This window comes from Ambystoma mexicanum, chromosome 3q (genome assembly GCF_040938575.1).
Source record: "Ambystoma mexicanum isolate Mex_15411 chromosome 3q, UKY_AmexF1_1, whole genome shotgun sequence".
NCBI classification, from domain to species: Eukaryota; Metazoa; Chordata; class Amphibia; order Caudata; family Ambystomatidae; genus Ambystoma; species Ambystoma mexicanum.
In genome coordinates, this window is record NC_090926.1 from 1,169,127,335 (window position 1) to 1,169,141,027 (window position 13,693).

At 45.3% G+C, this 13,693-nt stretch overlaps 1 protein-coding gene across 1 annotated transcript in view; it reads right to left on the reverse strand.

Annotated features, from left to right (window-relative positions):
• The window catches only part of NIBAN3 (niban apoptosis regulator 3), a 402,636-nt gene that overhangs the window by 242,000 nt on the left and 146,943 nt on the right, over positions 1-13,693 (reverse strand). The window contains exons 3-4 of the mRNA XM_069604007.1: positions 11,770-11,901; positions 3,500-3,614 (exon numbers count right to left, since the gene is read on the reverse strand). Coding sequence (XP_069460108.1) covers positions 3,500-3,614; positions 11,770-11,901 — 247 coding nt within the window. The remainder of the gene's footprint in view (positions 1-3,499; positions 3,615-11,769; positions 11,902-13,693) is intronic.

Below are 13,693 nucleotides of genomic sequence, written 5' to 3' on the forward strand. Positions count from 1 at the left end.
CTGTGTGGCAACCTTCTCTCTGGCCTCCGTATTTGATGAACCTTCACTCCATCCTCTATATGTAATGACCTTCACTTTGGTCTTATTGTTCGATGACCTTCGGTTGAGACTCTCTATTTAATGACTTCCTCGTGTAGTTGTATGATTGATTAACTTCTATTGGCACCGTATGTTCGATGACCTTATCACTGGGCTTTGTGTTACATAACATTCTCTTGAGGCACTATAATTGTATGGCTTCTATGTGGATCTATTTTTGAAGACCTCCTTGCCACTATATACTTGACCACCTTATCCTTTGGCTCAATATTTGATGAACCTTCACTCCAAACTTTATATCACAACCATCACTTTGGTCTCTGTATTTGCAGACCTTCTTTTGGGGCACTACATCTGTTGGCTTTCCCTTATGGCCATATACTTGATTACTTTCAATTGGAGTACTCTATTTTATAACCTTCTCTTTGGGCTCTATAGTTGATGAACGTTCTTTCCGGTCTCTATATTTAGCGATGTTCCCTTTGGTATCTGTGTTTGCAGACATTCTGTTGGACCTCTACGTGTGCTGACCATCTCTTGTGGCTTGATGACCTTTCACAATGCATATCATATCATATCAATGGCACTCTATGCTTGATGACTTTCTCCTTGGGTTCTTCGTTAGATAGTATTCTATTGAGGCCTTTTGTTTGGAGGCCTTCTGTGGGGATCTATTTTTGAGGACCATATCTAGACGTTCTATGTTTGTTGACCTTCACTTTGGGCTCTATATTTGACAAACCTTTTCTCTGGCCTCTATATTTGACGATGTTCACTATGGTCTCTGTGTTCAATCACTTTCTGTTGGGTCTCTATTTGATGGCATTTTTGTTAGGCTATCTGTTTAAGGATCATCTTGTGAGGATATAGGATCGATGTTATTCTCTTGAGGCACTATGCTTCACGGCTTCCTGCATGGATCTGTTTTTGATGATCTTCTCTTGGTAGTCTACGCTTGATAACGATCTCCTTCGGTGCTATATTTGGCAAACCTTCTCTCCTGCGTCCATATTTGATGACCCTCACTTGGGTCTCTGCATATGAAGCCCTTCTATTGGGGTTCTATATTTGATGCCTTTCACTTGTAGTCATATGCTTGATGAGCTTCTTCCGGGGCTTGTGAGAAACCTGACAGTGTCTCCCTGGCTAGTCCCCAGGGATCTGTCATCCAGGTGACCAGGACATGGCCATCGCTACGGGATCCAGTTCCTGGGGGTGGACCATTGAGTGAGGATCACCTGGATGGGGGGTCCTCAGGGAGTGGGAGTGGGACACCGACGGGTGAAACATGGTATCTCCCTTCCTTTAACACCTTTACCCCAACCGCTCACATTGGACATTCAGTGTCCAGGCAAAGTTTCGAATCAATAGTTTCAAATAACAAAAGTTCTGAAACAAAAGTCCTGAAAAAAAAAAAATCGAATTCATTTTTCTCATATTAAAGGGTTTATTTAAATTTAGTATAGTTAAATAAGTGCTTAAAAAATAAAACAGGGGTTTGGGGGGACACCCCCATAAAAAATAAAAAAATTAAGAAAAAATTCCAAACTTTTTTTCAACACTTTTGTGTCAGAACTTTTGTCAGTTGACACTTTGCCTGTCGAAACAGCCACTAGGAACCGGACATTTCCAATCACTGCCCCCCCCCTTTCACCGTGAACACTTTCGCACAACATTACGGACAACGGTCTCACACTAGAGCCATTTCCTGACATGTCCCAATGCCAGGGTCAGGCAAAGCCAGGCAATTGACTCCAATCACTCACACCTGATGGCCCTTTCCCTTCCCCACAGGCATAAAGGGTGGAGCCAGAGAGCACAGTACGAGCAAGACGGATACGACAGGCAGCACGAGGAGATGGCAAATAGAAGGTGGCAGTTCAAGAGAAGGAAAATGGTGGCCGAAGGCGAGAGCGTGGCAAGGAGAGAAGGACCTTGCCCTTTTCACCCCAGGCCCGCAGAACCTTCATGAAGAGGAAACTGAGACCACGTACAAAAGAGCAAGTGCCCTGCTGCAAATGTCAACGGTTCACTGGGCAAGCCTATGCTGATAAGGTGGAGCAGAGGAGACTCCCGCGCCGTGGTACCGGCCTTGAATCCAGATAAGCCAAAAGCCAAGAGGTTCAATACAGCCAGGGAGTGAGGGTCAAGCAAAAGCCCTGTACATTTGAAAGACTTTGATTCATGAATTGGCGTGAAGGCAAGGGAAGTGAATCCCAAAACCTATGAACTGTATAAAGATAAAGAAAGAGAACACTGAAAGCAAAGAAGGGTCAGCCCAGAAGAGGGGGACCCAGGTGTGAAGCCATCACCCTCTCCAAACTTAGGATAAAAATAGCCAGGGGTCAGCCCAGAAGAGGGGGACCCAGGGGTGAACACATCACACGACGACTATTGGGAACAACATTCATTTGTTAAGGGAACGTTTGATTTGCTGGTTAGCTGAACACATCAGACCCCGAAGGCAAGAGACTTTCTGAGGAAATGAGGCTTGGCCATCGACAGACCTGAGAACTGTTGTCTCGTGCTAGAGAAGCCCGAGACTGTCTGCCATTGGAACTATTGTCTCGTGCTAGAGAGGCTCGAGACTGTAATGTGCTCCTCCAGCTCCCATCCTACCCTGTGCTGAAACGTGTGGAAGGCAGACCCAAACCCCTGCATCCTGATTAATCATTTGAGAACATTTCTTTCTTTTCTTGAGAACTATCCCACACCCTTTTTTGTAACAGTTGTAAGGTTTGGCAATAGGTTTCTTAGTATAGGCCCTTTTATTTTGACAAAGCACCACTAGGACTGCCTTACTACTTACTACTTTCTCATCGTTCAATAAACACCCTTGAACTGTGATCATTTGTCTCTGTCTTACTTGTGTCACCATGAGTTTCTCACAGGCTCTAGTCTTTTTCCCTAAGGCTCTGTGTCTGAGTCCCTTCTCTTGCGGCTCTATGTTTGATAACCTTCTCTTTAAGCTCTATTGTTGAGTCTCTTCTCTTAGAGACTATGTGTTTAATGACCGTCTCGTGAGGCGATACAATACATAAACACTTGGTCTTTCGGCTCCTTGTTGGATGACCTCTTTCAGCTCTCTGTGACCTCCTCTTAGTGCTCCTTGTTCGACGACCTTCTCTGTGGCTATGTGTTTTAATACCTACCTATGTTTGACCTCCTACCCACAGGACTCTATATTTAAAACCTTTCCTTGAGCATCATGATTGATGGCCCAATCATGGCCTCAGTTTTTGTCTGGGCATTTTTGACAGCCTGTACTTGACACGTTTTTCCTTGAGCTGCCCTGCCCTTTGGCTGATGCTTCCGGAACCTTCCTGGCTTACCGCAAGCATAAGCCCTTATATCTCAAATACAAGCGGCATGAAGCGGCACGCATATCACTCTTTTGTCATCCACCACCTGTCACACCAACCACATCTCATCACTAAAGGACCCAAGTTTCTCTCCTCACCAGTCAGCACCCGACAGAAGTTATCCACCAGCTCAGTGTACTCGGAGAAAGTGGTGACTAGTTGGTAGCCAGATAGACTGGCACATTCTCTGGGTTGGTCACCTTTTGGCTGGACCTGTGAAGGCAAGATATATGATTAAAGCTCTGCACTGATCTCAAGAAAACTTCTCTCATTAAAATGACATCCATTAGCCCAACGCATTCTCATAGGAGGCAAAGGGGCAGATGCCAGGTTCAGTATTATTGAAGTCAGGGACTGGCGCCATTTGCACATGTACCCATGCAAAATGTTACTTGGTTCAGCAAACCAGCACCTCCTGCCGTACTGCAAAATGTTACCTGGTTCAGCAAACCAGCACCTCCTGCCGTACTGCAAGATGTGGCCTGCTTTAGGAAACCAGCACCTCCTGCCGTACTGCAAAATGTTACCTGGTTCAGCAAACCAGCACCTCCTGCAGTACTGCAAAATGCTACCTGGTTGGGCAAACCAGCGCCTCCTACCTTACTGCAAAATTATACCTGGTGTGCAGCAAACCAGCACCTCCTGCCGTACTGCAAAATGTGATCTGGTGCAGAAAACCAGCACCTCCTGCCGTACTGCAAAATGCTACCTGGTTCAGCAAACCAGCACCCCCTGTCGTACTGCAAAATGTGACCTGCTTTAGCAAACCAGAGCCTCCTGCCGTACTGCAAAATGTGACCTGCTTTAGCAAACCAGCACCTCCTGCCGTACTGCAAAATGTGACCTGCTTTAGCAAACCAGCACCTCCTGCCATGCTGAAAAACAATGGCAAGTGTGCAAGCAGGTACACCAGGCAACACACTCTCTTGCAACAGAATCTATACCTGAATGGGCGTAATTTTAGGGGGGGGGGCAAGAGTGTTTGTCCGCACGCCCAACTTCCTTTAATTGTCGTGCCCCCCACCCAACTTTTTCTTACTCCACTGTATAACTGCCCCATGTACCTCCGTCGCCTTTCCTATGTAGTCGAGGCTCCCAATTGCCAACTGTAAGGCCAGGGGCGCACTTCTTCTTCTTCTTGCTGATTTTTATCCATCAGCGGTGATTTTTGGATACCGAGGCTTGAGCCTCATTACTACATCTTCTCGGGTTGAGTGTGTAGTCGTGGGTTAGGATTCTTCTTGGTCTGTGTGGACTTGTCACAGTAGGGCTGGTTTCACAGGGTCTTCCCATTGATGGGCGTGTGAGCAAGTCCTGTTATTGGGGCCTGCTTGCTCTAGCTGGATTAGTGCAGGGCCCTCTAGGCCGCACTTGCGAAGGGGAGCAGTGCCCTCTCCCTACTAGGGAGATGTGTACACTACAGGACATCGTCTACACCCAGATGCGGGTGCACCAGATGAGTGGCAACCCCCTCAGTGCTTCTCCCAGGGAAGCGCGTGCTTCTGAATTAGGATCAGGTGAGAAAGGACCGTCACTTTTGTGTTGGGCCTAATCACCCCATGCAGCTGGCGCACTACTCATTTGCGCATGCGTGGATGCTAATTTGACAGCTGCACGTTCGCTATTACATTAAGGGCACGGTCGCTTATTCTATGGCAAGACAGGAGGCTCATATTATGCATTACAATCTTTACTCAGAAACCACATCAGCAAAGAAAAGCTTTTACAAAACAAAAAGTTTCAACAACAGAACAAAACAGAGTTCAATGTCAATGAAAGGGGGAAATCCCCAATCCATCATGGAGGACAGGTCATGCCCTGCAGGAGACCAATGGGCAGGGACCCCCTTCTATATAAGTCCTTTCCTCTAAAACCAACTCCTCTTTCTTTGCTGCTGACACCACAGCTAAGTCACTCCTAATTAGTTGTATCTTGCATGTTAGTCAGTAGTGGGCCTTGTTAGTATTTCGGCCTTAGGTTATGTAAATGTGTTATGTATTTTGCATATTCTGGTACCTTACTTTTTGTAAGGGGAAATTTTCTGTTTTGTTTTCATTGTGTATGGCAGGCCGCGTGTGGCCATTACTTTTTTATTAATTAGGTTGTTGTGCACAATGTTACCACTGCGCGAGTTTTAAATAACTATGGATATTGGTTTCAAAAAAGAATTTAGGCTGCCCCTCATTCATTTCATTTATGTGGAGAGTAGCTTCAGCGCACAGTCCGCTGTAATACTACTTCCCGATGCTTGCCGGTCTCTCAGAAGCTTCTGTTCAGACCCGGTGCGCGGGAGCGCATTGCCACCCCTTATGGCCCGACGCGCGCTGGTCTGTCAGAAGCTTCTGTGCAGACCCGGCGGGTGCGACCGCTATATTTATTTCTTTTATCTATTTTTCTTTTTTCTTTAGTATGGGTCCCGTTATGCGCCGATCTGATGGAAGCTTCTGCTTCACACCCGGCGCGCAACGGGACTCTATGATTGTAAGGCAATAAATGCACTGGTTTCATGAGTCCTCCTTGTAAAGTAGAACTGAGTGGCTGTACAGCGGCCGATTAGAGATTAGTCTCGGAAGTTAATGATTTCGTCTGTGCAAAGCATGTACGTCTGCTTGCGAGTGCACAGACCTTGTGCAAGCAATTCATTGAAATCGGTGTCTCGCGAGTGTTCCTTAGAAGGGGACTCTATGATTGAAATGGGAAGACTGTTTCTATGGCACAGTCTGCAAGTATGGTGACCTGTACCTGAAAGGTTGCATGTTTGAGCCAATGCTCCAACTTCAAATTACAAAAGCGTTGTGGAAAGCATTGCTATTTTTTCTTCCATGGTTTTTTCCTTTTATATTTATTTATATTTTATGTTATTATGTATATATGTATATGTTTGGGCTGTAACCCGATGCCGTGAGCCTCACTTGTTTTGAAGTGTATTGAAAGCTTCTGCTTCAGCTACAAATGAGATAGCTCAGTGGTAAAGCTGCAGTTTACCATGCAGGAAGACCTGGGTTCACTTCCCCCAATGTCCAGTTTACACATGAGTCTATATGTATTTATATATGTTTTAAAACATGGATATATATTTGAATTCGCTATTTTTTATTGATATTTTAAGTTTTATATTTAGTGAGGACCCGCCTGTTCAAGAGTCTGATGCACTGCAGTCTGCAGCTTTATGTTAAGCGCTGTTCATGGCATAGGTTTTTTGCCTTCACTATAGGTGCCATAAGCTGCTCGGTTTCAGGCTTTGCCTGAGTTCTACTGCGAGGCTACTCCCTCATCTACTGCTGGTTGCCACACCCTGCTAGGGTGAGCAGTTGAGGTGCACTTGCTCAGTGTATCCCTCTCCTAAATAATAGTTTAAGCTATGTGTAAAGTACATTACCAATGTTTTCTTATTGGCAGTAATCCGGATGGTTCAGTGGACATCAGTTTTTTATATAAGCCAAAGTTGGCCTCTGTTCGGGCGTAACCCCACTTCCTAGTAAAGGATTACTTTTCTATCTATTATTATTTATTATTTATTTAGTACTTCTAAGAAAAGAGTGTTTGTTCCCTTAGTTTAGTTATGTGCAGGACAACCCAGTCCGAAGTAGGTCAGGGATTAATATAGGTGTTCCACAGTTCCAAGCTGTTCTACACGGGCCTATGTGTGTATATATTTTCGTTATTGCTCCCTCAGTACCTGTTCCTGTTACCAATATTTGGAGTTTTCTTTTTTTCTACTCTACTTGCCTTCAAAGGGCGCAGGAAATATTAGACCCCCCCTTTTTTCTGTCCACCTTGGAAGGGTGTAACAGTGTTTTGATTGCCCAGTTTTTTCTAAGCTGGCTGAAGAGGGAACTACCGTATAATTTCCCTATGGGCGTGCTAGGATTGTGCTTGAGGTACAGATGGAGTTGCCTGCTCGGCAACATCAATTTCTCCATTCTTTAAAAGACATGCTTCCCTCAGTCTTTGTCCCTGAATGGCATTAAACAAAGCCAATGTTAAATTTTTGCGGGACAAGGTCAGTTCAGAGGCAACTGTTTAGTCTTGCATGCAATGCAACGTTGGAACAATCTGGGTTCGGACCCGTTTACAGTGTTTAATAATCACTTGCTATAGCCTTTCCTCCCAAGGCTTTGACTGCTCCGCTAATACATCTAAAGGTGTATACAATTTCTCCTCTGCTCGAGGAGTACAGCCAGTTTCCCCCTCCCCCAAGGGAGTTTGTTTATTTTCATTCTTTTTCTTTCAGCGCAGCCTAAAGAAAGGGCTTGCTTTGACATCGGGGCAGAGCCTGCGGATGCAGGATTCGAAATATGAAAGGGTCAAACTCAGCCTTTCATCGTTCCGAGGTTGATAAATGAACACCTCACAAGCCATACACCGAGGTAGTAATAATTACAATGCTCAGATACCTGAGGGTTTGCAGCACTATATTGATACGTGCTATTTTCTTATGGGCAATGTGCTTCTTTTTTCCTTTCCCCTGATCTCCAGAGGGGCCAGTCAGCCTTGCATGCATTCAGAGGTCCAGGTATTTATGTGGAAGGGACGGGGGTCCCAGTTTTTCCTTCACAGCCTTTTCAATCACTGAGCATGATATTTATCCCAAGGTCATTGCCCCCCATCCCGCTCCCCCCGCCACCCTTTTTAGGGGGTTTGCATCCTATAGTTACACCTTTGGGAGGAACACATGATGGTTTCCAGTTTTCCTTTAATAGGAGTTCTGGCTCGTAGCCAGTGCAGGGCTCGCACTGGGCATTTGTCTCCCGTCTGTTTACTTTCCTCTTCACCAATTCCCTGGTATTTCACTAGGTTAAGAGGGGCCGCTGCAGGCTCACCTCAGTCATAAGGGGTCTGGGTGATATACTTGTTTCTTGGTTAAGTCCAGTGGAGTTAGCGGGGCCCCTTCTACTGTCATGGGAGTTGGTTATAAGTGCAGGTATATATGAAGGGGTGTAGGAGGATCCATTTCTGGCATTCAGTGTGGACCTCAGGGTTTGCATCCTTCTCCTTCTGGGTTGCAGGTTTCTTTTCCTTAGATAGGTGAAGGAGGTTTCTCTCCTCTTATAAGTAGGGTCAATATCCCTCAGTAGGACAGAGGGGCTTGGGAGTGGTGCTCTTATTCCATCCAAGTTATTACAGCCTCTCTATCTCAGGGTGTTTCAACGGCTCAGCATTAGCTATAGCCGCGAGTGTCTGTCAGTGCGATTGCTCGAGGGCAGAGAGACACTTCGGTAGTGACTGGGGTCACTTAGCCACCTGAATGGCAGGTAGACCTTTTGGTTCCCCTCGGGAGATTGTTCTGTAGTAAAGTGCTACCTCAGTGTGGCGGGGGTGTCAAAATATGTTAAGATTTACTAGACAGAGGTTAGTCTTCCTCCGGAAAGCAACTTCATGTTAACTGTTTAGTGATTGTTTTTTTTTGCAGTATTGAGTCTTCTCAAGACTATGGAATTTAGTGTGTTCTCCTTCAGGTAGTTTATTTTCCTCTAGGGGATTTATCATCCATGGGATAGGGGATGGGCCCAAGCTCCTGGCGCATCTAGCAGTTCAGGCATCGCTATGGTGGGAGCGTTTGAATATAAAATAAAACATTTTTTCTCTTTGCCACGTTTGTCTCTGAGGATCAGGTTTATGTAAGTATTTCCCTATGGTCATGATAGCGGGGTCTTTTTCAAGGGTTCAGGAGGTCTAGGGGTCATATGTTTTACGGTTTAGCGGATTCAACTCTTCCTGCTGTTTTCAAGGATTTCAGGAATATCTTTGTCATCAGTGTCCCCTGGTTGGGCTTTTCTTAGTGAGGATATTATTTAACAGCTTTCTGCTGGGTTCAGGTGTGGCCCCTCTCTTCCATCCCGCTTCTGCCTCCAGAAGACATACCTTTTCTTAGTATGCACATATGTCTGGGGACGAATGTGTGTTAAGGACGGGGCATGGAGTAGACATTTCTGGGTACACAAGGCCCAACTCTATTGCACCTCTATTGCTTTTTAGCTCCATCTAAGCTAGATAGTCCTATAACATGTTAATAAAATGTCCTTTTTTCTCCAGCTTCACCTTCTATGAAGATTTGCTTTTCCCACTCAGTTTCCCCAGGGTAGTTATGTTACATGTCCTGTTTCTAATACAATATCTTCCTTTAATGCATAGGATGGAACCTACAAAGCTTTCAACCCCCTAGGGGGTATTTTTTCTTTATCTCCAGGAGAACTAAGTGTTTAACTTCTTTTGTTGATATCTAGTTTTTTTACAGTTGATACTGCTATGCCTGATAGGACAGTTATTGAGGCAGCTTAGCCTAGAGAAATACTTTTGCATTCAGTTGATTGATCAAAATGAAAACATTTAAAACACTTCTTCTCCTATTATTATTTTAGTATTATTATTGTATTTTCACTATTGTATGGATCATGTTGTACTAATGGGATGCAAGGGCTTCAACTTGCATACTATGAGCCTCCTGTCTTGCCATAGAATGACTAATCCCCCTCACTAGCATGAGAAGGGGGTTTAGATTCTATTAAAGACAAGGAGGCGAGTATTATCCCACCCACCCTTGATATGATATGGCATTTATAGTGCGCCTATATATATCGATGTTTCAAGTGAAGAGCATTCTTTGGTTTGTTGTTTTTCCCATCCACCCACCCTTCTTTGTTTGTTGTTCTTACAGCTTCGGGCTGAGATGTTCTGTTCAGGAACGTGGGTCACAGTTACAAGAGGTGGAGAGTGCGTGATCTGGGAGCTTTGCTGGATTTTGCCTCCATATTTCATCATCGGGTCTGTGCAGTGGAAGTCTGGTTCAAGACAGCTACAGAAAGAGGAGTTGGTTTTAGAGGAAAGGACTTATATAGAAGGGGGTCCCTGCTCATTGGTCTCCTGCAGGGCATGACCTGTCCTCCATGATGGATTTGGGAGTTCCCCCTTTCATTGACATTGAACTCTGTTTTGTTCTGTTGTTGAAACCTTTTGTTTGGTAAAGGTTTTTCTTTGCTGCTGTAGTTTCAGAGTAAAGATTTTAATGCATAATACTCGCCTCCTTGTCTTTAATAGCATCTAAACCCCCTTCTCACGCTAGTGAGGGGGATTAGTCATTGTATCCCCTTCTAGAATATCAACATTTTTGGAGCTATAGAACGGGTGCTAATGTTCATTGACGTAGCAATTTCTGGAATCTGGCCCCTAGCTCTGAATACAAGGGTACGAGTCCTGTCGGGGGCCAGCTGAAGCTGTCTGGGGGCCCAGTTGAAAACAGTGTTTTAGGGCTTCTTTGGGTACAGCTGAGATAACCTGTCGAAGGAAGCTGTGTGGTGCATAGATCATAATGGAGATGTATCCTAATGCAAATTCCAATGGGGGATTTATTTTAACATTGAGGCTGCAAGCCCCACCCAGAACTACAATTAATCTCCAAGTATATTCCCTGCCCCACATCAAAGAGCTGAAAGCAGGGAGAAATGGGTGTGATAAACTAACATCTTTTATGCATTCTTTTTTTAACACCTTTTACAAAGGTATCTCTTCGGCCCGCAAGTACACATTTAAAGTGACACAGCCTTTAGTTTGTGAAAACTGATACTTATAAAATATGTGCATACCATTAATGGCTTAATTCTGTGGCAAAGTTCTAGATAAAGCAATGGAGGGAAGCGGTCAGCAACTGAAGATTATCAGGGGATAGGTTTATTGGCCACTGCACGGCAGAATAAAGAAAGACAGCCACCGGGGCGCATCACACCCAAATTAACACTTAAAAAAGCCAATACGCTTTCTTTATCAGCAAGGTGCTAAAGTAGTCTAAACCCAGAGTGGCAAAGCAAGGAGGTGATGAGAACTAGCACGTTGCTGGATACTTCAAGGCCGGAGGGAGTGGACGGCTTCATAGCACCAGCAAAGGCAATCTTTAACATGTGCACTGAAATGTAATGCCCTGAGTTAAACAAGTAATTGCTATACACAATTGTCAACATGAGGGTGGTGGCTTGAGGGCCCCATAAGGCTTGAGGTCCATTTTAACTGGAAAGGTTGAAAGTCCCTGGCTTCTCCCTAGATCCAACAGAGGAGTGGCGAGGGCAATAGAACTGAAAGAGAAGAAGTATGGAGAAAGCAGTGACAAGGAGAAAAGGAAAGAGACAGAGACGGGGGGGAAGCTAGAAGAGGGGCAGATGATCTGTCCTCTTTGGACAAAGCATTGTATAGGCCTGTGTGAATCTGTTTATTTCTTTATTTATTTGAACATTTATATAGTACACAAAACCCAGAGGTATCTAGGCGCTTAAAACTTAAGAGATTGGTTGCAGGCATACATTTCAACTTAATCAATGAAAGCAAAAGCATGTCAAGTCTTCCACTTAAGTTAGAGGTTCTCTGCAGATTTTCTTACCAGTTTATCTTCAAACCACTCCAGGGTGTAATCTCCCCGCACAGCAACCTTTCCCTCCTGCCACTTGCGAGAGTTCTCTCTGAAGTAGAGAAGGGATCCCTGGTGAAGGCGCTCCCCTGGAGACTTCCAAATCTACAGATACATATTGGGAACAGAAAACAATGCATATAATTTCACATATACATGAAGGGTAAATTCAAGCCTTGATCAGGATAGCTGCATGGATGGGTGGAATTCCTAATTTAGCGAACCTGTTTACAGCCTTGCAAAATGCCTGTCTTGGGTTGATTCAGCTATGTATAACGTAGCACTGCCCTCTAAGACAAAGAACATTTCCTGGAGAAAAAGGTTTTCATGTGGCCTAATTTACATACTCACAATGCCTTGCTCAGGGGGCTTGGAACTAGAGGTGAACTTCCAGTGATGGCCACTAGGTGGCCATGTGGAATATACTTTCACATTTCAGGTGAAAGTTTTTTTTTCAAGACTTTAAATGCAAGCTGCCATTTCTTTTTGGCTTGATGCGAGCAATTATCGGGTTAGTTGCTGCGGTAATGTGGAAACGAATAATGAAAAATAAGCTGTTTAGAGGTGTAAACGCGAGGAAATCACATCAGGCTAGAGGTGGAGAGGGGAAAAAAGACAAAATTAGAAGCTGAAAGATGTGGAAAGAGGACATCATGTGAAGTTGGTGTGGTCTGGAGAGCCAGTGAAGGCTCGAATGTTTTCATCATACGCGGTAATACCCCGATAATTACTGCGGTAATAACGGACAACGGGCGTTAACTGGGAAAAAAAAGCATTACAGATAACAACAGGCATTATCGCGGCATGAACCCCGCAGTAATTATCGGGGGAACGGAAACTAAGGAACACAAAAGAAATGGGGAGATATCTGTTGTGATCACATATACTAGGCAGGGGGAAATGAGTCTTTAAACCAGTGGCCCTGGCCGATAAAACCTAAAGAAACCTATTGGTGCAACGTGCACCAGCCACGGCCAGAGGCAATAGCCACTGGCCATTGCTGAATGCCAGGACGAGTGGGCTTGATATGATATGATATGGCATTTATAACGCGCCTATACACAAGTGTTTCAGGGCGAGACGAGGCAAGGGAGGGGGACAAAGGGAAGACAGAGACAACGATCTTACTAGGCCAAGTGACATTGAGATTGTGCAAGTGCAGGGGAATGGGATGGGGAAAGGTTTGGGGGGAAATGGGAGGGGCAGTGCAGTACATGCGATCAAACAATAACAAGAAGTACGGCCAACGGGTGGCAAGTACAAGGGTAAGTGCAGACAGCAGGTGACCAAAGTGCAGGTAGGGGGACTGTAGGGTTTCATATACAGACCCAAGTGCAAGGGTTGCCAGGGGGGCAGTGCAGGTGTGCAACCTGGGCCCGAGATCGGTGGATAGCCAGGTGACCAGTGCAGTTTCAGCCTGGAATTCAGCAGGGGAGAGGAAGAGAGAAGGCAGAAGCAAAGAGGAAAGTCTTCAGGTGCTTCCGGAACCAGAGATGGTTCTCCTCAAGTTTCAGAGGGAGGCCCCAGCCGAAGAAAGAGATCTACCACCAACCCGTTGCTTGGAGAAGCGGCTGACCCTGAGGGAGTTGGAGGTGGATGAGCGAAGAGCTCGAGTAGGAAGGTATTTCCGAAGAGAGAGTTGGAGGTACTGAAACCCCAGGCCCTAGAAGGCCTTGTGGACAATGCAGAGGGTCATGAACTTAATTCTTGCAGCCACTGGGAGACAGTGCAGAGATTTCAGTGCTGGAGAGATGCGATCCCTGGGCTTTAGGCCAAGAACAAGTCTTGCAGTCCTGTTCTAGATGAGGTGCAGACGGTGGAGATTAGAAGCAGGCATATTTAGAAAGAGGCTGTTGCAGTAGTCCAGCCTATAGAGAACCAGAGCTCTGGAGACAGT